The sequence below is a fragment of the Talpa occidentalis genome, unplaced genomic scaffold (assembly GCF_014898055.3).
Source record: "Talpa occidentalis isolate TD23 unplaced genomic scaffold, MPIMG_talOcc4v2.1 talOcc4.12, whole genome shotgun sequence".
NCBI lineage: Eukaryota > Metazoa > Chordata > Mammalia > Eulipotyphla > Talpidae > Talpa > Talpa occidentalis.
In genome coordinates, this window is record NW_023601212.1 from 78,639,689 (window position 1) to 78,664,016 (window position 24,328).

Below are 24,328 nucleotides of genomic sequence, written 5' to 3' on the forward strand. Positions count from 1 at the left end.
TAAGACCTGGACGGATGACCAGATGCTTGGAAGAGGAGATGGATGGATGGATTGACAAATGATGAATGGATGGAGAGGTAGATAAACGAACAGACGGGTAGATAGGTTGACTACTAGCAGATGGATGGAGGTGTCGGTGAACGACTACACGGGCAGAGGAATGGACGGATGCATGGATACTGGTCACTCAGTTGACTTCTGCCCTCCTATGTTTGTGTGCTTCCTCCCTTCCTCTCCCTCTTTTTCTTTTCCTCCCCCCTCAAATCTCAGGGTATCAGAATGCAAAGATCAATGATGCATAACCAGGATCAGAGATTGTCTACATAGAACTTTTTTTTTTTTGACTTAGGGTTTTCGTAATTTAAAGATGTATGAACAATAATGGCTTCTGGGGCCTCCGGGTGGCCTAGGGGTTAAGTGTCAGTGCTACGACTGTAGCAGCCTAAGTCTGATCCCCAGCAGGGAGGTGACCCGCATGGCACGGCAGACCTCTTCTGTCTCACCCGCTGCTCCCCTCAGCAGTGCATTTCAGTAGATCTGCCTGTTCTGTTCCCCACTCTGTCTCTGGCGAATCCTCTCGCCCCACCACCTCTGGCCTTCTATGCAAAAATAATAAAATCTTCTTCAAAAATAATAATGATGGCTTCTTTATGTTTATCACTAAACATAAATATAGAAGCAGAGTCTATAAACATGGAGCGTACTTCTTAAGAAGGAAAATATGTTGTAACTCATATTTTTTGATAGACTAATTGGATTCTGCTGATATGAAAACTAATCTGACCTAACGTCCTCACTTTAGCCATATTTATCAATTTTTCCTTTGTAATTTGTTCACCCACTTTACAGATACGGAAACTAAGGTTTGGATATTGGAAGTGACTTCCCATCTTGCTTCCAGTTAGAGATACAAAGATTCCTCTTTCTCACTGTCATCCAGCTCTCCAGCCTCTACCTCCTTAACTCACTCAGTGATCTCCCCGCTTATTAAGTCCACATTTGGGACTGATGACGCATCTCCTCCTCCACCACCTAGATGCCCAATGCACCCTTTGCCAAGGTCAGCTTCAGTATCTGGGAGGTGGAATGACTGGTTTTGTGAATGTTCATGTGTACAAACTCAATTTCTCTTTTTAAATACTTTTAAATCTAACAATCATAGAAAAGTATACACATCCTGCCCAGTGGATTGTCACGGAGAGCATACCCATGAAACCCATACCCAGATAAAGAAACAAATGTTAGTGGCACCCCAGAAAGCCCCTTCTAGTCAGCCCAAGGTTGATCAAACCATGACTCCTGGCACACAGCATGCCTATTCTGGAGCTTTATATAAATGCCCATTTTGGGCTCTATATAAGTGAAACCTTAGAGGATATATACGTCCACGTCTCAGGCTTCTTTTATGCAACATATTGCCAGGGAGATTCATGCACTTGGTTGCATCTGGTTGTGGAGTGTTCATTCTCACCGCTGTGTTAGTATTCCATCGTGTGACTGGAAGGCGATATATTTATCACTTTGCTTGTTGATAGACATTTGGGTCTTTTCCGACATCGAGCTAATAAGAATATCGCTGCTATGAACAGACTCCTATGTGTTTGTGTCTTTTGGCGCACACGGGTACACATCTCTCTAGACTTGCTGGGGCATAAGGTATGTGGATATTGAGCTCTCATAGATACTGACGAATAGCTTTGCAGAGTGATTTGCCAAGGCACACTAGTAGTGGCACGGAATGAAGTTCTAGTTCTCTTCATTTGGGAAGGTATCTATGTATGTCAGATTGCCTGTGCCTGGATCCCAATTCTCTTCTTACCTTGTGGTCCTTGGCAAAGCCTCTTTCCTTGTCCACAAAAAGCACTATAAGTCATGGTGCTATCATGAAGACTCCAAAGACCTTAGGTAGCAAGTGCTCCATAAGTATTAGCTATTTATAAATTATTCTCACAACAGCTCTCTGAAGGCTGACACCCTTCAGGGTCTCAGCTTCCCCCTATGTGAAATGGCAATAACAACACTAACACACCCACATATACACATAGCCGAGAGGATTGTCAGTAAATGGAGTAAGGATAAAATTGTCTAATTTTTTACTGAGATAGGCACGTATATTATAAAATTCATCCTTTTCAGTGTTTTTTAGTGTAGTCACAAAGCTGTACAACCATTACCACTATATCATTCTAGAACGTTTTCATCAATCCTAAAAGAAGCCCCATGCTCATTAGCAGTCACTCCCCATTTTCCCACCACACTACTCCTAAACCCTGCAGCTGCTGAATCTATTCTTTATTTCTATGGATATTGAAAGTTATGAATCTTTGTCTTTCTATATTTTTTAACTCTTGCAAAGTGAAATACCTCTCACTGGGTCAGTTATGCACTTTAGTGGGTTCTCTCTGTGTGTGAGTGTGTGTGTGTGTGTGTGTGTGTGTGTGTGTGTATAGATGAACGGATGGATGATATAGATAATGGGTGATTATTGATAGGTTATAGATATAGAATGATAGATGATTGGTTGTTTGATTAATAGATAGGTAGATTACAGGTAGATAAATAGGTGGATGGATGGATAGATAGATAGATGTACTTAATAGATAAAAACTCATTCATTCCACAAATACCCATTAGAAGAAAAGAGTTGAGAGAGAGGCATGATTCCTGCTTTCAGGAAATTCGCCATCTAGTGGCAAAGGGAGGCATGTGCACCATTTGCAGAGTCCAGTGAAATTAGGGTTGTATGGGAACAAGGGATGTGGGGACTCTGGGAAGATATTGAAGGTGGAGGTGCTACTTTGAGAACAGGGGAGCTCTTCATCCAGAGAGGAATGTGAGAACTAAGGTTGGGAGACAGGGAGTGTGTGGTTTCAGGCAGAATGTCAGGGACAGCCAGATCTTCACATCTTACTCAGAACCTCAATCTGTACCTTCCCAGGCAGTGAACAAGACTTATTCATCATGACAGGTTATGAACACTGAAGGATACAGATCAAATGGGAAAGGGTACAAGAGGGTGATCCCAGCCCAGCTCACTGTCACCAGACGGGCTGTGCCCCCTTCATATCAGCTGGTTTGACTTGTCCTGCTGATTGTGGGTGGAATCATATCTAAGAAGAGACAGCAGCAACCTCATAGGTGAAGGAGCCTGGACTCCAGAGGCAGGCCTGACTCTGTCTTTTCTTAGCTAGGGCTTGAACAAGTTCTTCGCCTCTCTGTGTCTGTTTCAACTGTAAAATGGAGGCAATATTACCTACTCTGCCAGGTTAGAGACCATGATTCAAAGTGCTGGACACAGTGCCTGGAATAGGGGAAGTGAGGCATGTATTCAAAGCTCCAGCAAGGTTTGAGCATTAAAACATTTTTCAGAAAAATTGATAAATTGATATTTTTAAAAATCAAAGATTTCTTCAAGGTAGATATCAGAATTTGTGGACTTCCTCAATTTATTGTACAATGTAATGTTGTTTTGCTTTGAATTACACAGAGAGGGATTGTCTTTTCAGTGCTTAGGCCTCCAGAGGTGGTATCAGGCCCTGAGAAGGGCAAAAATGGGGTACAGCTGTCTGTTGAGGGCCAAGTGATTTCAGGGAAGAGGTAGAGCATGGGGTGGAAGAAATATTCCACCTTCTAAAGACCTGACTCAGGGAAAAGCCTTTTGAACCATAGGAGACAACTCTGGGGGATAAGGGCTCCGGAGCGTGGTGGATGAGCTGGGGACACTGATAGAAGACACCTATAGCCGAGGGAGGTGACAGTTGCAGGACCCTAAGATATCACCGAATTTGATTTCCCTTTTTTACATCTGGAGAGGCAGATCCCCTGTATAAAAACAAAGTTTTGCCCCAGGTCATGCATGGAATTAGCAGCAGAGCTGAGACTTGGTGCACCGTCTAAGCCAGGGCCCCTGAAGCTAGGAGGCTCCGAGGGACCTCTGCTTCCTGTCCCTACCCCTGACAGCAGCCACCAGCTCTTCTTAGCCCCATTTTTTAAGCATTCCCCAAGTCCTGGGGTGCCCAATGCAGGGCTTCAGAAACCCAGCCTCAGGGCCCACAGGCCAGGGGAGAAGTCAAACAGATCTCTATGCCAAGGATCTGAAGTGGGGCAGGGAGGCAGGCTGGTGTGGGCACCTGAGGCCCCCCTTTGGGAATTTGGCAGGGATGGCCAGGGAGAATGCAGCCCCTGCAGACAGCAGGAGAGGGCAGGTAGAGGAGAACAGCTGAGGCTGCTGGGAAAGTGAGGTGGCCCTTTGACGGGAACAGATGGTACCAGTCAAGGGACATGGGTGGGTGGAAGGACCATCCTGTGAGCAGGCTTGGGGAATCATTTCAGCACCTGAGGCAGTCCTGAGCACTGAGGTTTGATCGTGGGAGTGGCGGAAGAAAGTGCTGTGAGGGAACTCTACCAAACTTCCAGCCTCCTGCTGGCTGCCTTCTCCTCCGCTTTCCCACCGGTGAACACACGTAAGCCACACCTTCCAAAAAGCCAAAGGTGGTGACTTTGACTCCAGCCCTCCCCTGTGCCCCACCAGAGACAGCCCAGACCAGCCTTTGTTGCTGCCCCGCTGTAGATACTAGGGCATGCTTCCACTCTATGGTCTCCTGTGCCCCTCTGAAGTGGGGCAAGGACCCCACCTCTGAGAACCATTAGAGGCTCCAGGGAGTTGACAGATGTGAAGGCCCAGACTAGACTGCTTGGTTGTGTTCTTAGAATGAGAAGAGAATTTCTTTTTCTTCAGAAGCAGGAACGTAGGTTGGCTCCTAAGATGGGCCAAGGGGGTAGGGCGTGGAACCCAAAGCTCCTGAGCATGCTGCCTGCCTAGGGGATGCCCGGGGACAGTGACCAAGGCTCCATCTAGCCAGTCCTCTCCCACCACACTGGTAATGACCCTGGGGCCTCGAAGGACTCTTCCACGCAACCCTCCTGGGCGTCTATGTGGATGTAGTGATGATCATTATGTTAACTAGGGCTGCTGAGACCCTCGTGGGGGCGAAAGGACCAGCTAGGAGAGGACCGAGGGTTGCTGAATGTGAGCCAGGAGAACGGAGAAGACAGAGAGGGCCTCTGGGAAGGCATCCCTGGAAGCAGAAACCCCAGGCACTGAGGTGCTTTCAGACTCAGGTGTGAACGACTGACAGCTGTCTCTTCTGGAGATTCCTTTTACGGATCCAACAGGGGTTCTAAGTGGTTACAGCACAGGGACAGGGGTTGGAGGGGGAGAGACCTCCTTTTACAAATTCCAGTCCCGCGGAGCTCCTAGGTCTGCGCGCTCACACCTGGCGCATAGATTATGCTAATACAAGCCCCGCCCCGTCCGCTCCCGCGCGCGCCGGCCCCGAGCTCCCGCCCCCTCGAACTGTCCCTCGGGACGGGGGCGGGGCTATGCTAATGAGACCGGTCTGGCCACCCGGGTGGCGCTGGCTGCTCCCGAGCCCGGGCGCGGCGGCGGCGGCGATGGCCACGGCCGGGGCGCTGGCGGGTCTGGCCGCCGGCTTGCAGCGCCCGCGGGTCGTCCCTAGCCCGGACTCGGACTCCGACACGGACTCGGAGGACCCCAGCGCCCGGCGCAGCGGGGGCGGACGGCTGCGCTCGCAGGTCATCCACAGCGGTCACTTCATGGTGTCGTCTCCGCACAGTGACTCGCTGACCCGGCGGCGCGACCAGGAGGGGCCCGTGGGGCTCGTCGACTTCGGGCCGCGCAGCATCGACCCCACACTCACCCGCCTCTTCGAGTGCATGAGCCTGGCCTACAGGTGAGGGCGGCTCCGGGGCCCGACGACCGCGCGCTGGGGCCCCGGACACCCCACCCGGTCCCAAGTCTTGGTTCCCGCTGCTCTCGGGACTGCGGGCCACTTAGCAGACACTCCACTGCCCCAGCCCCGAGCATCCTCCGACCCCGGCCCAGCCCGCTGGCCCCCAGCGGGCTTGTGCACCCCCTGGTTCCCATTCCTGCCCACCATCACTCCCTCCCCAGGGCGCGCACTGCCTGCCCTCCACCTCGACCTCCGTAGGCCCACACGGGACCCCTCTCCCTGGCCCCTGCTCCTCTGCCCCAAAGAAATGACAGGGCATCCGACGTGCTCCCAGGACCCCAGGCCATCTAGCCATCCCCACCTCCCACTCTCTGATCCCGCCCAGCCAACTACAGACCCAACGAACCCAAACCCCTCACTCTTTCCCTGCTCCCTGGCATTACTCCTCGCACCCGAGGTTGTCCCAATTTCTGGCCAGCACTGGCTGAAACTGACCCTGTTTTCTGTCCACTCCCACTCTCTTTCCCCAATTGCCGGGACACACGTTCTCGATCTGCTAGGTCGAGGGTGGTGGGTAGTGGGTGCCCGGGGCTGAGCCGGGGGCGCGCAGCTCGCCGAGAGCTCTAGTCCTGACTGGGCAGCGGGTGCTGCAGGCGGCCCAGGACTATTGCCCAAAAGTCCAGGGCTCGCCTATCCCGGACTCCACCGAAGCCCAGCGCCTAACGCTGCCTGAGCCCCCGGCTTGGCGCGTCACAGGACGCACCCGGCACGCCTGGCGCCCGCTCCACGCCCGCAGCTCAGGGGACGGCGCGAACCGGGGTCTTGGCCCAGTGCCCTGGAGCAAAGTTCCCTGGAGCGGAGGGCCCAGGATAAATTATCAACCGAAAACCGTAGTGGAGAAAGGGGTATCGGTCGGCCTTGATCTTTCCGCTGCGCAAATAAGCCTCTTCCTCCGCGGCGTCTCCTCCCATTCTGAAAACCGCTGGCTACAGACAGACACTTGCAGCTTTGAAGGCCACCGGGAGCTGGGGTGGGGGGATTGCTGCGGGAGTGTTGTCCACCCCCAAGCGAGGCGGCCCAGCCTCGACCCCATTGGCTGGAGGCGTTGTAACCTTGGCCCACTTGCTCTGGCCCCGGGCCCAGGTCATGTTGCAACCTGATCGTCCAGGGCTCAGGACCGCTGTGGAAAGTTCAAATTCCCGGCCCTTTCCTCCCTCCCTCGGACTTCAGGGCCTGTCTCAGACAGGGCATCTAAGGTCTTAGTGCGCAGAATGTGGGCACCCCTCCTTCACAGGTTCCCCTGAAGACCACCCCCACCACTTCCCACTTAGTTCTAATTTCTGTTTCCTGCTTTATAACACATACAGCTCTACCTGGGCTGTCCCTCCCCAACCCCAAGGAGGAGGTCCAGGGAAGGTGGTGTGGTGGGTGACAGAGCACACTCCAAGAACCAACCCTACCAAGAGGATGATGTAACCCCAACCGGGAGCAGCTGAGGGGAGAGGACTGTTTTCTCCCTAAACATCTAAAATTTTAAGTCTCTGGCCTGCCCCGGGCAGGAGCTTAAGCTTCTCGGGAGGGTGATGGCTCACTACCAGAGGAGCCCTTGGGTTCCCCATTTGATGGAGGAGAAGAACAAGCTCAAGCTGGGAGAGTATTTTAACTCTTAAAGACCCTTGATTATAGAGGTTCCCTAAAGGGAAGAAGCAGAAGGCAAGTGTCCCAAAAGAGTGACAGGGTGAGAAGGGACAATGAGGTAGGGGGTGCAGAAGGTGCTGGGAGGAACCAGCCAAATGGACCTGGGGGAGCATCTGCAGAGGCCCAGCCAGCTGCCACACACCGCAGGGCAGCATGGGCAGAGGGAGGGCTTCTCCTCTAGGAGGATAAACCTGTGTCCATTGTTCTGTGGAAGCCCAGGAAGGCAGGTTCTGGAAGCTCCAAGAACATACTGGTTCATGGTCAGAGCTGACTACCTGTGGGAGTGGGGCGAGCAAACATGACCTTGTCGGGGAGACTCTAAAGGGCATTCTTGCAAGGTAGATGTGTTTGGGGGGGCAGGAGTTACCCCATCCCATCTTCAAGATTTCTAGATTTTCTATTGGTCACAAGAAGCCCTTGAACCCTGGAACTAGGCATTTTGCTCCAGATGGGGCCTCTCCCCTCCCCACCATCCTACAGGCCCAGTACACACCAAATCCTTTCTTCCTGGGCCTTGGACATTGTCTTTTTCCCATTCCTCTGGCCCCCTACCCCCAGCCCTGCCTGGCCACAAACCTCAGCAGGGAAATGGGTGGGCAGAGTAGACTGAGAGATTACTGGGATACAGGCAGGGCAACAAACTCAGGAGTCCCCCACAGGGGTCACAAAGATGCTGGCCCAGGAGGTGTCAGAGTGCCCCCTCGAAGTCTCCCTACTAAACAGATGGCGCTTATCTACCCCAGGAGGAAGGAGCCCAGCCAGGGGGCCTGGGCTCTTGGGCTGTGTACTCTATTTGGGTAATGAGGCCTGTTGTGCCCTGGGTGGCCATCCTCCCAGCACCCCCAGCCAAAGGCAAACACAGGAGCCTGGAGACCAGAGAGGAGAAGGGACCCAGTGACCCATGCACCCAAGGGACTGAGAAGTCCGACTGCCATCCACCCACCCTCAGGATGAGGGAGAGGCCCCTGCAGAGCAGGCCTGGCTTTCTGAAAGACTAAGTCTTACGGTTTCAGTCTTCCATACAAGCAAGAGTTGGAGAAGTGAGCCAGTGAGGACTTTCATACAACCCTGGCTATGAACCAGGAGGAGGGGTGGAGGAAGGGACCAGCAGGGCTCTGAGACCCTGAATATTTCTTAGGTCAGGTCCCTGGAGGTGGCAGATTTGACCTGTGCCTAGCAGGACCCTGAAGTCAAGCCCCTCACCTAGCAGAGCCCCTCCATCTCATGGAGTTGGAATGCTAGGGTTCCGGCGCCATCTCCTCACTGCCACAATGCCACCATCCTAGCTGCCTTCTTTGGAACCCTGATGGCTGTTGTTTTGTGTATGCCACTGAGAAGGGGCACACCCAGCTCGGTCCAGACTGTCATCTGGGATTCTGGGCTGGGCTGGGCAGTGACTGGCTGCTCCAAGGCTCACGCTGGAAAAGAGGCACCATCCTCACCAAATCACCACGTGGCCTGGGCCTAAGGGGGTCAGCAGGACTGATGGAGAAAAACCCCCAAGGGCTGAGTGAATCTCTGCCATGTGATCTTGAGCCAGTCTTCTCCTTTCCTCAGTTCCCCTCCCTAGGACTGGGTCTAAGAACCCTCCTGAGCCAGTAAGCCCAAGGCTGCAGGGCACTGTTCTGATAACTGAGCTGATAAACAGTCTCAGCCTTGGAGGGCGGGCTCTGGTAGTAGATTAACAGATAGCACTCCCCAGGGAGCAGAAGGGCACCTAATGGGGACACACAAGTAGGAATTTCGAGCAAGTTAGAATGAGGGACAGGATTTAGGGGTCCCTCAAATGGCTCACCATAGATGAGAGCCCAGTGTATGGTAAGTGTGGAGCCAACCCCTGCAGAAGAAGCCCAGCTTTCCCTCTTCTCTGCACTCCTGACCCAGCCCTCTCCCTCTGACAGTGGCAAACTGGTTTCTCCCAAGTGGAAGAATTTCAAAGGCCTCAAGCTGCTCTGCAGAGACAAGATTCGCCTCAACAACGCCATCTGGAGAGCCTGGTATATCCAGTGTGAGTGGGCAAGCACCCCACCCTCCACCCCCAACAGTAGGGCTACACATGGGGACTGTTCAAGAGACCTTCAGGGGCTAGCACAGCAGGGTGCTACTAGTGTTTAGAAGAGACTGGGCCCCTGCACTAAGCCCTTTGAAGAGCTTCTGATTCCCAGAAGGTCTTGGGGAGTCCAAGGGTGCTGTCTACTGTAAAGATGGGGACAGCAGTGGTCCCCCTTAGAAGTCACGGGATAGACTGAGATTTGGGGAACATTGCAAGGCCTGTTCTCCCTCCCATTAGTGTAAGATGTCTCAAATGCTGGGACAGAAAGAGTCTTTAGACAGTAATGGAGCCAAGCACATCATTTCACAAATGGAGAAATTGAGGCTCCTGCATGGGTCTCTACCAGCCTTTCACCGAAGTCCTTATTGAACACCCAGCAGGTGCCCCCCATTGAAGATTTGGGGGAAGAGGCCCAGAGAGCCATGTGACATAGTGGAAGGAATTCTGGACTTGGAGTCACCAGAGCTGATTTTTTTCCCCCGTCTCGCCCCTTTCTGGCTGTGTGTCTGCAGGCTAGTTGTCTAACCTCTCTGAACTTATTTCCTTATCTATGAAATGAAGCCAATAGCTCTACCTTTCACAGCTGGCATGGGAATAATGGGTGTGAATGGACCTGGCACAAAGTTGGTGCTCAGTAAATTATGGTTGAATTGATGTCGCTTTGAGGAGGTCAGTCATTCCGTTGGTCTTACTCGACCCTCCCATCTCATGTGACCCAGCAGGGATGACTCCTAGGACTAGCTGGGCCTATGGAGGGATCTTGTCCAGAATAGTTAGGTCCTGGATCACAGGTTGTGCTGAGCTGGGAACACAAGGTCCAAAAGGGATCACACATGGTATTATCTGTACTGGCCCTGCTGGATTCCATCCAAGCAGAGAAAAGGGAGTTTCTCCTCTTTTTCTTCATTGATGTGCCTGGCACTTCCATAAATCATTTTATTTCAGGCTGCCTGGCAACTCTTGGTGGTATTACTACCCCTATTTTATGGATGAGTAACTGAGGCCCAGAGGGTAAGTGACTTGTTTAGGGTCACAGGGCATGAAAATCACAGAGCTGTGGCTGGCTGGAAGTCCAGGACTTTCCAACTCTGAGCCCAGTGCTCCTTCCACTGCTCCCAGCTGGTTGGTTCCAGTCCTCAACGAAGAACTCTCAGAACAGGTGCTGTCCAGGACAGAGGTGTTAGTATCCCCACCATCCTGCCTGAGCCTTCACCTTTCACCCATCCCGCATAACCAGCAAAGTGGGATGGATGCAAAGTCTTCTCCCAGCACAACTTTCTGATGCCACGTGAGGTCCTTACCCAGACATGCAGACTCTGGTCTCTAGCTGTCGTACAAGTTGCTGAAAGGACTCCAGGTCTAAGTCAGACAGAAGTGGGTTTGAGTCTAGCCCTACCTGTGTGACCTTGAGAAAGTCCCAACCTCTGCTAGCCAAAGCTTGCTCATCTGTAAAGGGGGAATAACAGGTCTGACTTCGCTGCGAGTTTTCAGTGAGAGCACCCGTGTCTCAGCACAGGGCCCGACACATGACACGCAAGATCTCCCTGAAAGTGAGCTGTTGGGACTTTCTGTTATTGTTTAGCCCCTCCCCTCCTTATTCTGTCCCCCTGCCTGCTGTCACTTCTCACCTGGTCTCCCTGACTCCAGCCTCAAACTCTGCAGCCCATCTTCCTGCTGTGGAGGCAGTTTTCCCTGAACTTCCCTCCTAAGCCTGTGCCTCTAGATGGCTCGATGCCAACATTGCCTCCTAGCCACAAAAACTCCCCACAGACTTCAAGCTTTCACGTCTAATCCTCAGACAAACCATCTCAATCCCACAGGATGAAAGGGAAGAAGTTAGCTTGTTGGGGTAGCAAAAAGGAGGGAAAGGTTTGGGAGGAGAAGCAGAGCTCAGGATATGTTTATAGGGTAAAGGAAGGAGTCTGGGCTGAGAATGGCAACAGGGAGCACAAGGAGGGTATGGGGAAGGGCTCAGGTAAGTAGTCAGAAGTGGACAGAGCTGGTTTGCTGGGGTGAGTGTGGGCAGTGCCAAGCAGCCTGAAGCAGAGCTCTGGGGCCTGCCAGGCGGACCAGGACCTTATGAGGCAGTTCCCTTCCTGTGGACCACCCCACAATCCCGTGCAGCCAGCATTGCCTGCACACCTACTAGGCTCCCAAGAGAAGCAGAGGAGGTGGAGGAGGTTCCTTTCACAGGGTGAAAGAATAGAGGGTGCATAGAGAAGGGAGATCTGGGAGGGCAAGTGCAAACAGAAAGGCTTCCTGGAAGAGGTGCCACTTAAACTGAGCATTGAATGCCAGGCAGGAGCAGGATGACACATGAGTATGACACATGAGTCCCTGGCTCCTGAGGGTGGGAGATGAAGGAGCTTGGCACCCCTGACTTGGTTCCCTTCCCTCAGATGTGGAACGGAGGAAGAGCCCTGTATGTGGCTTCGTGACCCCCTTGCAAGGACCAGAGGCTGATGAGCACCGGAAACCAGAGGTAGCTGAGGTTCCCAGCCCACCTGCCTCCCCACCAAACCTCCCTGGTTGCTCCCATCTCTCCTTGCACTGTGCGGGAAGGGCTAGCCCAGATGGGCAGCACGTGAGTGGTAGGGGTGAGGGTGCGGCCCCTGGCACTGAGCCCCGCCCTCCTCAGGCCGTGGTCCTGGAGGGGAATTACTGGAAGCGGCGCATCGAGGTGGTGATGCACGAGTACCACAAGTGGCGCATCTACTACAAGAAGCGGGTCAGTGGGGGCCCAGCGGGAGGCCCCAGACCATTCCTCTGAGGCTGCTTTCCCCACCACCATCACCTTGCCCCCTCCCCCCGCCCTCCCAGTTTTCCACACCTCCCCACCCTCTTCTGCCCCCCACCCCGCACACCCCATCTCCATTCCATCCCAGGATGACAGTGCCACCGTGTGGCCACAGAGTCTCCTCGCAGCCTCCTTACTTCCCAGGGCGGAAGAGCACCAGAGGGCAAATGGGATACCCCTAGATCTGGGGAGCATGTGATAGAAGAGGCCTTGGCAGGGAGTGATGAAGGAGGGGGCAAGGGATCCAGTGTTCACCTCTGTGTGTTCCTGCAGCTCCGTAAGTCCAGCAGGGAAGGGGATCTCCTGGCGACAAAGCAGGTAGGTACTCAGACAATTGACAGCCTTCCTTTGCTGGGCAGTGCTATGGCAGAGCTTAGGGTGTGATGTGAGCAGAGTGGGTGTGGCTGATGTCCCCAAGTGGATTAGATGAGCCCTTCTCTCATAGGGAGGGGAAGATTTGGTGCTTGCAGCGATGGGAAGACAACAAGCTTTCTGGTTGTCTGGGCAAGTCCTGCAGAAGCAGGGGAGAACGGGGGTTCAAGCAAGAAATGTATTTGGAGCAGAAAGGGGACCCTTATCTCTTCAGCGGTTTGTCCCATCTATCCCCTGGGAGGGACTGTTGGATGGTGACCCTGGCCTTCCCTGCAGCAAAGAAAAATGGAAGGGCCGGGGCAGACCCCTTTGCCCCAGGGTGGAGAGGAGTGGGGTGCAGTGGAGCTCTCGGGCAGTTCCTGATGGCTTTGTGTTCCTAGGTGGAAGGGGGGTGGCCGCCACCAGAGCAATGGTGCGAGCAGCTCTTCTCCAGCGTGGTGCCGGTGCTACTGGGGGGCCCCGAGGAGGAGCCTGGTGGGCGACAGCGTCTGGACCTTGATTGCTTTTTGTCTGACATCTCTGACACGCTCTTCACCATGACTCAGCCCAGCCCCACACCCATGCAACTGCCCCCGGAGGATGGTGAGGGCCAGTGCCCGGGAAAGGAGGCCTGTGAGAGGCCAAGCGGCGGGTCCAGGGAGGATGCTGGGGATGTGTGCCCCACTCCACCCTGCCTGCCACTTCTGATAGCACACTGCCCCCTCCAGCCTACATGGGCAATGCTGACATGATCCAGCCAGATCTGACGCCTCTGCAGCCCAGCCTGGATGACTTCATGGAGATCTCAGGTGGGGCAGGCCCCTCCCCTGGTGGGGGTGGGCAGGGCCATTGCCAGCCTGGCTGAGGCCTCAGTCCCATCCCAGGCCCCTCTTGGAGAGCAAATGGTCTGAGGAATTTCTGAGGGCTCTGCCTTGGGAGGCAGCTGGCATGGCCTAAGCTGAGAGCAGAGCCAGACAGGGATCTGGGTTAGGGGACAGGGCGTCAGGGACAATGAAGCTGCAGGCTCTGGGAGCTCTTAGGGAAGCAGTGATGCTGGGACTCGCTCAGGGGACTTTGGTTTGTTTGGGTGTATTTACATAATTCATTTTAGAAGCTATTTATGAAAGAACATTTCAAACATAATCACAGAGTAGAGAGAGAATAGTTGAACGTAACCATTACCTGCTTCAACATTTATCAACTTTGCCAGTCTGTTTCACCTGGACCTTACCCACTTCTTCCCTCCTGCGCTATTTTTATGATCCCAGAAATCGTATCTTGTGAAGCATTTTTAAAAGTAGCATTTTCTCTCTTCCTTTTTCTGACCCCCAGCACCACCAGGTCACTGGTTTCTGTGTCCTTCCAGAGACACTCATGTCTGTACAGCACATGTGGACAAGTCTCTTTTTTTCACAGTGGGCTCTTCCCCACGTTGTTTTCTTTGCTTAGCTATACGTCTTGGAGACTGCTCCCTATATTCATACACTTAGGAAGCTCTGAAGCTAAGCTGGGGGTCAGCTTGCACATTCAGCCTATTTCAGCCAAGGGTCAGGGAATTGAAAGGGGGTGCCCCCTCCACTTCCCTACAGGGTCCTGGGCCTGTCACTCAAAAGGTGAGGCGGGGCCTAGGGAATGAGGAACCACCCCCACCCCTCCCTCAGCCCTGGGCAGGGTGGGGGCTGTGGGGTCAGAAGTGTTGATGGCAGTGCCCTGGGAGCACAGCGGCCTGGGAGGGCAGCAGACTTGTCTGGGCACACAGACCCCTGCCACAGGTAGGAGCCCAATCACCCCCACCTCAGGCTCTGAGCAAAACCTGGACAACTGGGGCTAGGAAGAGACTTCTCTCAGTCCTAGATCGCTGCTGGGGTCGGTGGCACGAACAGCCTCTCCTGAGGGTCACACAGGGGAGGGGGCTGGCGTGACCCCTCAGATGCTTTGTGTTCTGGGAGGACAGGGAGTACCAGGAAACCAGGTATTTGATTGTCCCTGAGAATTCTTCACTTGGGAGACAACCCAGAGGAGGGGTAAGCCCCATGGAGGAGGGAGCTGACCAGGGGCACTCAGTGAAGGGGAAAGGGCTTGGTGAATGGTATTCAGCAAAGGGGAGGGTGCTCAGGGCCTGAGAGGGGCTGGTGGAGGGGAGGCCTGTCAGAGGACAGAATGGAGGCTGGGGGGGCTCAGGCCTTAGTGGGTGCTAGGGCTAGGAGGCTGCTTCTGTGCAGGGCAGGGACAAGCAGGAAAGGTATGGTGAGGGAATGCTGGTAATTCAAGGATGAGCTGGACTGGCTACTCCCTGAGCCCTGCTGAGCCCTTGGGAGTGGGCAGCAGCAGGGAGCTGCTCTGGGGCCAGGCCCAGTATGTGGCAAGCCTAAAGGGTGCATGGTCTCTGACGTGTGGAGGTGGAAAGATGTAGACCTGCACACACAGGCACACATACATACATGCATGAGCAGATGCGGGTGAAGAGCAGACACGCACGCTGAGCACCTCAGTCACCATGTCAGGTGCACACAGGCTCAGTCCTACAGACAGTGGGAGAGTCACACAGATGCTGTGAGACCACATGCTGACACGCACAGAGCTGGCTCCTTAGCGGCATACAGCGCCACATGGGGTCACATAAGATGTACCTGTAGGCCTAACCCTTCCCTTTGGCCTTGAGGCTTGGCATGGTCTAGCTGTGCCACTCCTGGGTCTCCTTCGAGGTAGCCCCTGGGACAGCGGCATTACCAGCAATCTGGGCTGGGGGGGGCTGGGCCTATCCAAGGTCATGGGTTCTGGTCTGACCAGACCAGTGGCCTTGGGAGCTAGACCCAAGGCTAGCCAGGGTCAGAGAAAGGTGCCCGGAAGGGAGCGGGTGGGCGGGTGGCAACCAGGCCCGGGATGTGGTTAAGCCACTGGCAGCTGCTTCCCAAAACCAGAATAGCCCAGGGCTTACACAACCCGCACCTCAAACAATCTGGCTGCCCCTTCCCAATAGCTCTTCCCAGCTTTCCAGCACCCTCTTGCTCCTGCCCCCAGTCTGAGATCAACCTCTGACCCCTGCTTTCACCCCCTTAGCCCCTTCACCACCCCTCCTGGGATATAACCTTAAGGCCCCACCTGTTGACTTTCCAACAACCCCAACTTGTTCCAGATACTGACCTCCTGACCTCTCTCACCCCTGACTCATCTCTTGAACTCCTGTAACCCTGGGGCCCCTCCCCATCCCAGACCTCCTCCCCCTGGACCTCACCCTTTCCCTCCCTGGCACTCTTTACTACCCAGCCAGCCCCTTTTATGTACCCAGCGAAGTTGGTAACAGTGGGAGCAGATAAGGGGAATGCCCAGGCCTGGGGACAGTGAAGGGGGTGCCTCATGAGCCAAGTACAGGGCTGCTTGGCAGGGCTGCTTCCTGGGGTCCCTGCACACACCCTTACAGAAGTTCTCTGCTGCTTCCCACTCAGGCCCATCCCACCCAAGCCTCAGTCGCTGCTTCCCCTGAGTGAGACAGAAACTCTGCCAGTTTCACAATCTCCTGTGGAAGCCCCTGCTCCCCCTCCAGCCCCCACCCCACAGCCAACCAACCTAGGGACAAGGGCACAAGGCCTGCTCTCCTCCCACTGCTTCGAGTCTCAGCCCTAACCTCTTCCTATGTATCTGAATTACAGATTTCTTCGCCAACTATCGCCCCCCACCGACGTCCACGCCTTCAAACTTCCCGGAGCCCCACAGCTTTGGCCCTATGGCTGACCCCAACTTCAGCAATGGGATCTTGGGCTCAGAGGTACCCGCTGCCTCCTCAGGCATGACCCACCTCTCAGGGCAGGTGAGCTTGCTCCATCCCACCCTATCCTTCCCAGTTCACCTGCCCGCATCTAGGAGGTATTCTGGGAACTTCCTGAGTCCTCTGTCTTGTGCGTGGTCAAGGGGGAGAAAGACCCATCTTGTCTTCCTGCAGGGCACAACTCAGCTGGGGGAGAAAGCCCTCCTGGAGCACAATTGGACAAAATGGTTGCGGGAGGGAGGCTGAGGACAAGGGAAGCAAGGAACAGAGCACCACCCAGGGCTGGGTTGCTCGGGGAAGACTTCCCAGAGGGGGATTCTGGGCCTTGGTGAAATGGTGGGGTTTGGACAGAAGAGATCAGCTGAAGGCAGGCCTGATGGGAGGAGATGCGTGAATGAGCACATGGAGGCAGAAAGCTGAGCATGTGTGTTTAGGAAACAGCCTTTTTTTTTTTTTAATATTAAGCATCGTTCCAATTTTTTTTAAAGATTTATTTATTTATGCATACAAGAACTGGGGTGCAGGCCAGAAGTGTGGGGGATGAGAGGATTCACCAGAGACAGAGTGGGGAACAGAACAGATGGACTGACTGAAATACACTGCTGAGGGGAGCAGTGGGGGAGACAGGAGAGGTCTGCTGCGCCATGAGGGGTTGCTCCTGACTAGGGATCGAACTCGTGCTATGGTGGGTGCAGATAGCTTCATAGTGCTGAGACTTAACCCCTTGTACTACCAGGGAGGCCCAAAACAGCCATTTTTGACTTAGGCATCCCCAGGCCTCCCTGTGGCTAGATCAGATGGCTTCCCCCTCCATCATCGCTCTGCAGATACTATAGCAATTCCTAGTTGAGGGTCTCCATCCTCAACTAGATAGTGAAGGCCTGAAAGGGCTATGTCTTCCTCACCACTGCATTTCCATATCTAGAAGATTTCATCCACATTAACAGCACCGAGGAAACGGCTGCCCAATGGTTGAACGAGTGAATTGAGCGAGTAAAGGGAGTGGGTACATGAATATGTCAGTGGACGGGAATGTGGGCAGCACATGGGGCAGATGCATGCATGGGTTGGTGTCTCTAGGTAGATGAGAGGTTGGGGAGGGATGGGTTGGTGGTTGGAGTCATGGATGAACAGTGTGGTGGATTGACAAGTGGGCTGGAGGATTGGTAAGTGGCTAGCGAAAGTACTGATGGATGGGTTGGCGGATGAATGAAGTATAGATGGTTGGATGGATTGATGACTGGGTCGGTACTTGGTGGACTGATGGAGAGACAGGTAGATGAGCGAGCTCATAGGTGAGAGAACAAAGAGGTAGGTGAATAGATGAAGGGTGAATGGAGGAAGGGTCAGTGGATTGGCGCATGGTTGGCTAAATTTTTTTTTTTTGTGGGACCCTTGCCGGCGGCCGGGGAAGGAACCGGTGCCACAAAGGCTGCGGGCAGCCTCACAGCCCAGCGCTCAACCGCTGCGCCACCAGGGGAGGCCCGGCTAAATTATTTGGTGAATGAATGGATGGAGAAGAAGATAATGCTCTTTTTCATGCCAAATTTGTGCATAAATGTGTTCCACTCCTTCCCCTCATTAGATTATCATATCCTTGATGCGCGTGTTGCAGGGGGAGGATCATTTCTCTATCTCTCCCAGTGCCCAGTCCAGAGCGCATCCAGGTTGGGAGGCTGCTTGAGTGGCCACAAAGGCCATCTTTCTCCCCTTTTCTTTATCTGTTCCCCCCATCCAGGCTCAGAGCAGCTGTCCAGGCCCCCTGGACTCCAGTGCCTTCCTGAACTCTGAATTCCTCCTTCCTGAAGAACCCAAGCCCAAGCTCCCACCCGCTCCTGCCCCCCCACCCCTCCTCCAATACCCTGTCCCTGCCAAGGGGCCTGCTGTGGAGCCCTGTCCCTCAACTCCCTTCCCTCCCCTGGCTCCACCCACTGTTTTGCTGCCAGAAGAGCCTATCTTCTCACCCAGGTTCCCCTTCCCTACAGTGCCTCCTGCCCCCGGAGTATCCCCACTGCCTGCCCCCGCAGCCTTCCCACTCACCCCACAGCCTGGCTCAAGCGCTGTCTCTACCTGCTTCCCCATGGACCTTCTACCCTCAGGGTATCCGGAGCCCCCATTTGGGCTTCATTTCACAGTGCCCCAAGGTGTGCAACCCAGGGGCAAGCCTCTCACCCCTTCCCCTAGGGGGCAGAAGCCCAGCCCCCCAACTCTGGCCCCTGCCACTGCCACTCCCACTGCCTCTGCTGGGGGCAACAACCCCTGCCTCACACAGCTGCTCACAGCAGGTGAGATGGGAAGAGCAGAGTCAGCAGTGGGGGGACCAAATCTGGAAGTAGGGACTTGTGGGAGTGGAGGATGAAGGTTAGGGGTAGGTTCAGCTGGGGGGCAGGGTGGTGAGGAATGAGGGGCATGGGCCTGAACCAGAAAGGACTAGGGGCTGTTAGGAGAGAGGGAGTGTGTTCCAGGGCAATGATGGGGGTGGGGCCAGCCGCAGAGGCGCTCACAGCTCTGTCTATGCACAGCCAAACCCGAACAAACCCTGGAACCACCACTCGTGTCCAGCGTCCTCCTCCAGCCCCCAGGATCCCCGGTAAGATGGCAGGCACTAGGAGGTGAGGGTGGGCCAAGGGACTTCACCCCAACTCTTCCCCCTTCTCCACCCCAGCAGGAGACGGTCCCTGATTTCCCTTGCACCTTCTTTCCCCCGACTTCGGCCCCCACACCACCCCGGCCACCACCAGGCCCAGCCACACTGGTCCCTCCCAGGCCCCTGATTGTCCCCAAAGCGGAGCGGCTCTCACCCCCAGCGCCCAGCGGTAAAGAGGGTTGCAGGGATTGGGGAACTCTAGAGGATCAAGGGAGGGAAAGAAAAAAGGGGTGACTACATCTGGGTCAGGGTGAGGCACTGGGCAATGGGACCCTCTCTTCTATGTTGGTCTTTCTGTGGGTCTGTCTGTTCCTGCCACAGGTGGTGAGCAGCAGCTGTCCCGGGAACTTAACTCCGTGCCAGGCCCGGGGACTCTGAGTGTCCATGTCTCTCCCCCTCACCCCATCCTAAGCCGGGCCCGTCCAGACAACAATAAGGTGGGTACTGCCCTCCACCCCAAGTTCTGTTTGCTGCCTCCAAGGCTCTTCTGCGCTCCTTCCAGAGTTCACCCTGCTGTCTACCCCCAGACAGAGAACCGGCGCATCACACATATCTCTGCGGAGCAGAAGCGGCGCTTCAACATCAAGTTGGGATTTGACACCCTACATGGGCTGGTGAGCACACTCAGCGCCCAGCCCAGCCTTAAGGTGAGCCCCAGTCCAGACTGGCTCCCCAGAACCACACAGCCCCTTCACAGACCTTTCCCCTCAAAATCAAATCCCAGGGTTCCTCCAGTTAGCCAAGTGCCTCCTCCCACCCCAGTGCCTCAGTGGATGCGGGGTGGGGTGACCCCCAGAACTTGAGCCAGCACTGGTGATGCCTGCAGGTAAGCAAAGCAACCACGCTGCAGAAGACGGCTGAGTATATCACCATGCTGCAGCAGGAGCGGGCGGCCTTGCAGGAGGAAGCCCAGCAGCTGCGGGACCAGATCGAGGAGCTCAATGCTGCCATTAAGTAGGTGGGGGACCCGTGGGCGCTGGACCCAGGGGTATGCCTCCTGCCTCCCGACCCCTGACCCACCATACCTCCCCAGCCTGTGCCAGCAGCAGCTGCCTGCTACCGGGGTGCCCATCACACATCAGCGTTTCGATCAGATGCGGGTCATGTTTGATGACTATGTCCGGACCCGCACGCTGCACAACTGGAAGTTCTGGGTCGTATCCTCACTTGGCCAGTAGCGGAGTGAACACTGCCAGCAGCCCAAGCTGCAGCTGACATAGGCTCAGCTCCCAGACAGGGTCTCAGAGCTGTCCCAGGGGAACAGGCTTCTCCTATGCACTCCTCCCATGCCTTTGGCATCTTGGGCCAGCAGGGTTGCCCAGCAATGGGCTGGGAGCAGAGGGAAATTAAAGAAAGAGTCCCTGGATAAGGACCCCACAGCCCTGGCCACAGAAAGTCTGGCCAGTTGGGGTTGGGGGGATGTGCTAAACTCAGTGGTGGGAGTGGGGCGAGCCTAGAGAAGCCATGGAATCTCCCACTTCCATACCAGCGAAACTCTTGACTGAGCCAGAGCAGGAAGCCCAGGAGAGGGGGACAGTCCAGGCCAGAAAGAGGGCCAAGGAGGAGCGAGGAGGAAGGGGTTGAGAGGCAGAGAGAGGGCAGACCCCAGCAGGATGGGAGGGTGGCAGCAACAGAGGATCAAGGTGGGCCAGTAGTCAGGCCCCTCCCCTGCTTGGTGGCAGATGTGGGGATACTATGTGAAGTGGGCAAAAGTACCAGCTGGCCCACAGGCTGCTCCTTGACGTGGGCACAGTTCAGCATCCTCATCCGACCTCTGTTCGAGTCTTTCAATGGGATGGTGTCCACAGCAAGCTTGCAGAGCCTCCGCCAGACCTCGCTGGCCTGGCTGGACCAGTACTGCTCCCTACCTGTTCTCCGGCCAAGTATGTGACCACCTGCCTGCCCACTGGGATGTCCAGACCTCAGGGCAGAGGGTTCTACTCTACTCAGACCCCAGGTCCAGCCTGCTCAAAAGAGCCTAGGGTTTTGGCCACCCCACCATGTCCTCTGGACAATCCCCAGCCTCTGGGATGCCTGCAGACAGAGGTCCTAGGTGGGGCCGACCATCTTGCCAACTAGTCCTCACCTAGTCTCTTACTCTTTAGCATCCAAGGGAAGGGCCCTGACCCCAGGAGGCACCTCTCTTTCTTTCCCCAGCTGTTCTAAACTCCCTGCGCCAGCTGAGCACATCCACCAGTATCCTGACGGACCCAAGCTGTATACCTGAGCAAGCCACGCAGGCAGTCACAGAGGGTACCCTTGGCAAACCATTATAGTGCTGGCCAGACGCTGCCACTCACTCAGCTGCCCTGGGACTGTCTTCCTGGCCGAGGACTCCAGGGATAACTTCTGCATATTCCCCTCCTGCTCCAGGGCCTGGTTGTACCCTTTCCTGAGGGTTGAGCAAGGTCCAGGTCTCTTCCCACCTCTTGGAAGCCAGGAAGAGCTGATTTCCAGGCTGTGACCCTGGGAAACTCACACCCCCTTATGGGCCACCATTTTCCAGACTAAAAAATGGGAATGGGGGAACTTCAATCAGAAAATAATCCCATGTCTCAGTAGCGGTGATACCTGGGGGCCTAAGTTGGCAACTCAGGGACCCTGAAGAAGAGAAGGGGATCTGTTTCCCTGCCACCCTGCCTGCTTCCCCAAGGGAGGGGTGCCAGCCTCTGTTTCTGAACAGAGAAGCAGTAAAGGAGGCTCCCTCTCTCTCACCTTCACTGGTAAACTTGGGGTTGCAAGATTGCATCCCTGAGTGGAAGGTCTGATCCGGGAGAGAGCAGGGCAGGGGGTGGCCAGGCCAAAGCAGGCATCTGTGTGTGTGCGTACATGTGCGCGTGCATGCGTACGTGCATGTGCGTGTGTGTGTGTGGATTTTGTAAGGAATTCTTGACCAATAAAAACAAAAACTGTAGGGACTGTCAGCGTGTCTTGCTCTGGGAGAGAGCAGGGTGGCAGTGGGAGGTGGCTGGTAGAGGGGCTGGCAGGCCATGAAAGGACTTTAGCTTTTTCTCTGAGCTAGTAGCTTTTTAGCAGAGGTGGGACAAGATCAGAGGTAACTTCTTCACAGGGTCCCTCTGATGGCTGAATTGAGAATAGGCTGCAGTGGGGCAGCTAGAAACAAGGAGTGTGGTCAGTTTTAGGCTGCTGCTGTCGTCCAGGAGAGAGATGACACAGTCTTCCTGGAAACTCTCCCTCTGTGGACAGAAGAAGGTTCAGAGAGGGTCATCACCTTCCAAGTTGGAAGAGGACAAAGCTGGGACCAAGGGCCATCCATCGGAACCATCCAGAAGAAGCTGGTTCCTCAGGAGGTAGTGAGCTCCCCACTCTGCGAGATGAGAACAGAGGGGGATGGCACTTGGTTGGGATGTCTCTGAAGGAACAATACTGCAGATGGGGAGTGGCCGTAAATGCCTCAAAGGCCCCAATACTTCATGATCCATTTTTAAAATATTTATGGAGGCCAACGATGGGCCAGGTGACTGTCCTGGCCTGGGGATTCTGTTGCTGCTACAGCTCTCATCCTTGTGGAGCTGACCCTCAAACCTGGTGAGTGTATCTTGCATCTTCTCAGAGACATTTGCAGGGTACCAAAAGCAGGGTCTCCTTGGGCTTTGCATCTCCCTCACTCATGTAGAATAATAACAGAAACAACCACAACAGAGCGCTTACCTAGTGTTTATGACAAACTGAGAGCTGTTCTAAGTGTGTTGTGTATTCACTTAATCCTCACACCACCTACCCCTGGAGGCCTGCCGTGAGGACACAAGAGTAATATACATAAAGGGTCTACAACGGTGCCTGCACCACAGTAAAATTATTCTCTTCCCCCCCTTTACTGGTGAAAACCTAAGGCACAGAGGGGCTTACTCACTTCCCCAGGGCTGTGTGGTTAGCGAGGTGCCCACCCTGACTGCCGGGCCCAGGAGTGTCCTGTTAGCTATGTCTCTACCGGATAGGTGGCAGGTGCCCCCAGCCCTGAAGTGCTATTTGCTGTGACCACAAAGGCTTGAAGCAGCCCTCTGCAAGGCCACGTCCTGGCATCTTGTGCTCTGTGGTTTCTACCCACTCACACCCTGCCATAAAGAGCCCCATAAAATCTCCCCTTGACCTTGCCCCCCCCCCAGATGCCACCTTCTCTTGAGAGAGTTGTCTGTCGTCTGTTTACTCTCCCTCCGTTTCTCCCACTCATCCCAGACCCCTACCTCTTGGCTCCCCCACTCCCCTTGAACCCCAGCCTCCCCGCTACACTGCTCTCAACAAGGCTACTTGACACCAAAGCCACTACCAACTCCAATGACCACTTGCAGTGCTCCTCTTGCCTTCCCTCAGGCCCTCAGACCACCTTCTTAAAACTTTCTTTCCCTGGGTGTCAATCCAGATTTCTCTCCAGGCTGTCCTTCCTTCTCCCTGGCAGAGCCTGCGTCCCACTGCCTGCGTCCTTCCTTACTCTGTGACAAGCCTGAAGCAATGCCATCTCCTTCGGCCTACCCCTATTCTGTGCTGCCCTGCTCTCCCCCCACCCCAGCTACACACCCACCTATCCATCTAGCGCCCTGACCCCTTCCTTGGAGAGTTCCACCTCTCTCTTAACCTCGAAGGAGCCAAAGTGGAACTCATCATTTCTGAGACCGTAGCCTGGTCCTGTCCATCCTTCCCATTCCCGAGAAGGGCGCTGCTGTCCAGACACTTGTGCAAGCTGGAAATAGTCCTCGACTGCTCCCCACACACCACACTCTGTGCAGTCTGTTGCCAGCCAGCTGACCTTGTGAGCATCCATCCCTGTGACCATCGCCTGGTCCAAGAGAGTTTCACCTTCACACACTCTCTGCACTTGCCTTTTGTAGCTCTTCTAGCTGCTCCTGAAACTTAAATGTACATTTGAATAATGGGGCGGGGGAGGGGTTTTTAAAAATCTTCACCAGGTTCAGCCTAGACCAATTAAATAAGAATCCCTGGATGTGGTATTTAGACATCAGCATTTTGCTCAAAACTACAGTCAAGGTTAAGAACCACTGTAATGGAGATTTTGAGCAGCAAATAATAACACATCTGGGACTCAAATTAGTTAAATCAGTGGCTCTTAAATTTTAGCATGCAACAGAATCATTTATTGGGCTTGTTAAAATACAACTTGCTGGGCCCCCACCTCCGGGGCTTCTGAGTCAGCAGGTCTGCGATGGAGTTTAAGAACATGCATTTCTAATGATAGAGGTCCAGGGCCATAGTCTGACAGCCACAGCTTAAACAATGAGGAAATTTA

At 54.5% G+C, this 24,328-nt stretch overlaps 1 protein-coding gene across 3 annotated transcripts; it reads left to right on the top strand.

Moving 5' to 3' along the window:
* The first annotated feature begins 5,454 nt into the window (after positions 1 to 5,454).
* On the top strand, positions 5,455 to 22,460 carry MLXIPL (MLX interacting protein like). 3 transcript variants are annotated; one of them, XM_037506829.2, is made up of 17 exons: positions 5,455 to 5,753; positions 9,353 to 9,459; positions 11,904 to 11,986; positions 12,143 to 12,232; positions 12,575 to 12,619; positions 13,054 to 13,255; positions 13,381 to 13,461; positions 16,303 to 16,460; positions 18,157 to 18,703; positions 18,941 to 19,008; positions 19,084 to 19,234; positions 19,387 to 19,502; positions 19,593 to 19,712; positions 19,892 to 20,019; positions 20,099 to 20,222; positions 20,819 to 20,948; positions 21,223 to 22,460. In XM_037506829.2, exons 1-17 carry the CDS (start codon positions 5,455 to 5,457, stop codon positions 21,339 to 21,341), a joined length of 2,568 nt encoding a protein of 855 aa, XP_037362726.1. In that variant the 3' UTR covers positions 21,342 to 22,460. The 3 variants fall into 3 exon arrangements, with proteins under 3 accessions (XP_037362726.1, XP_054549592.1, XP_037362727.1); XM_054693617.1 differs by having other exon boundaries at positions 19,087 to 19,234; XM_037506830.2 differs by lacking the exons at positions 20,099 to 20,222; positions 20,819 to 20,948 and having other exon boundaries at positions 21,223 to 21,340.
* The last annotated feature ends 1,868 nt before the right edge of the window (positions 22,461 to 24,328 follow it).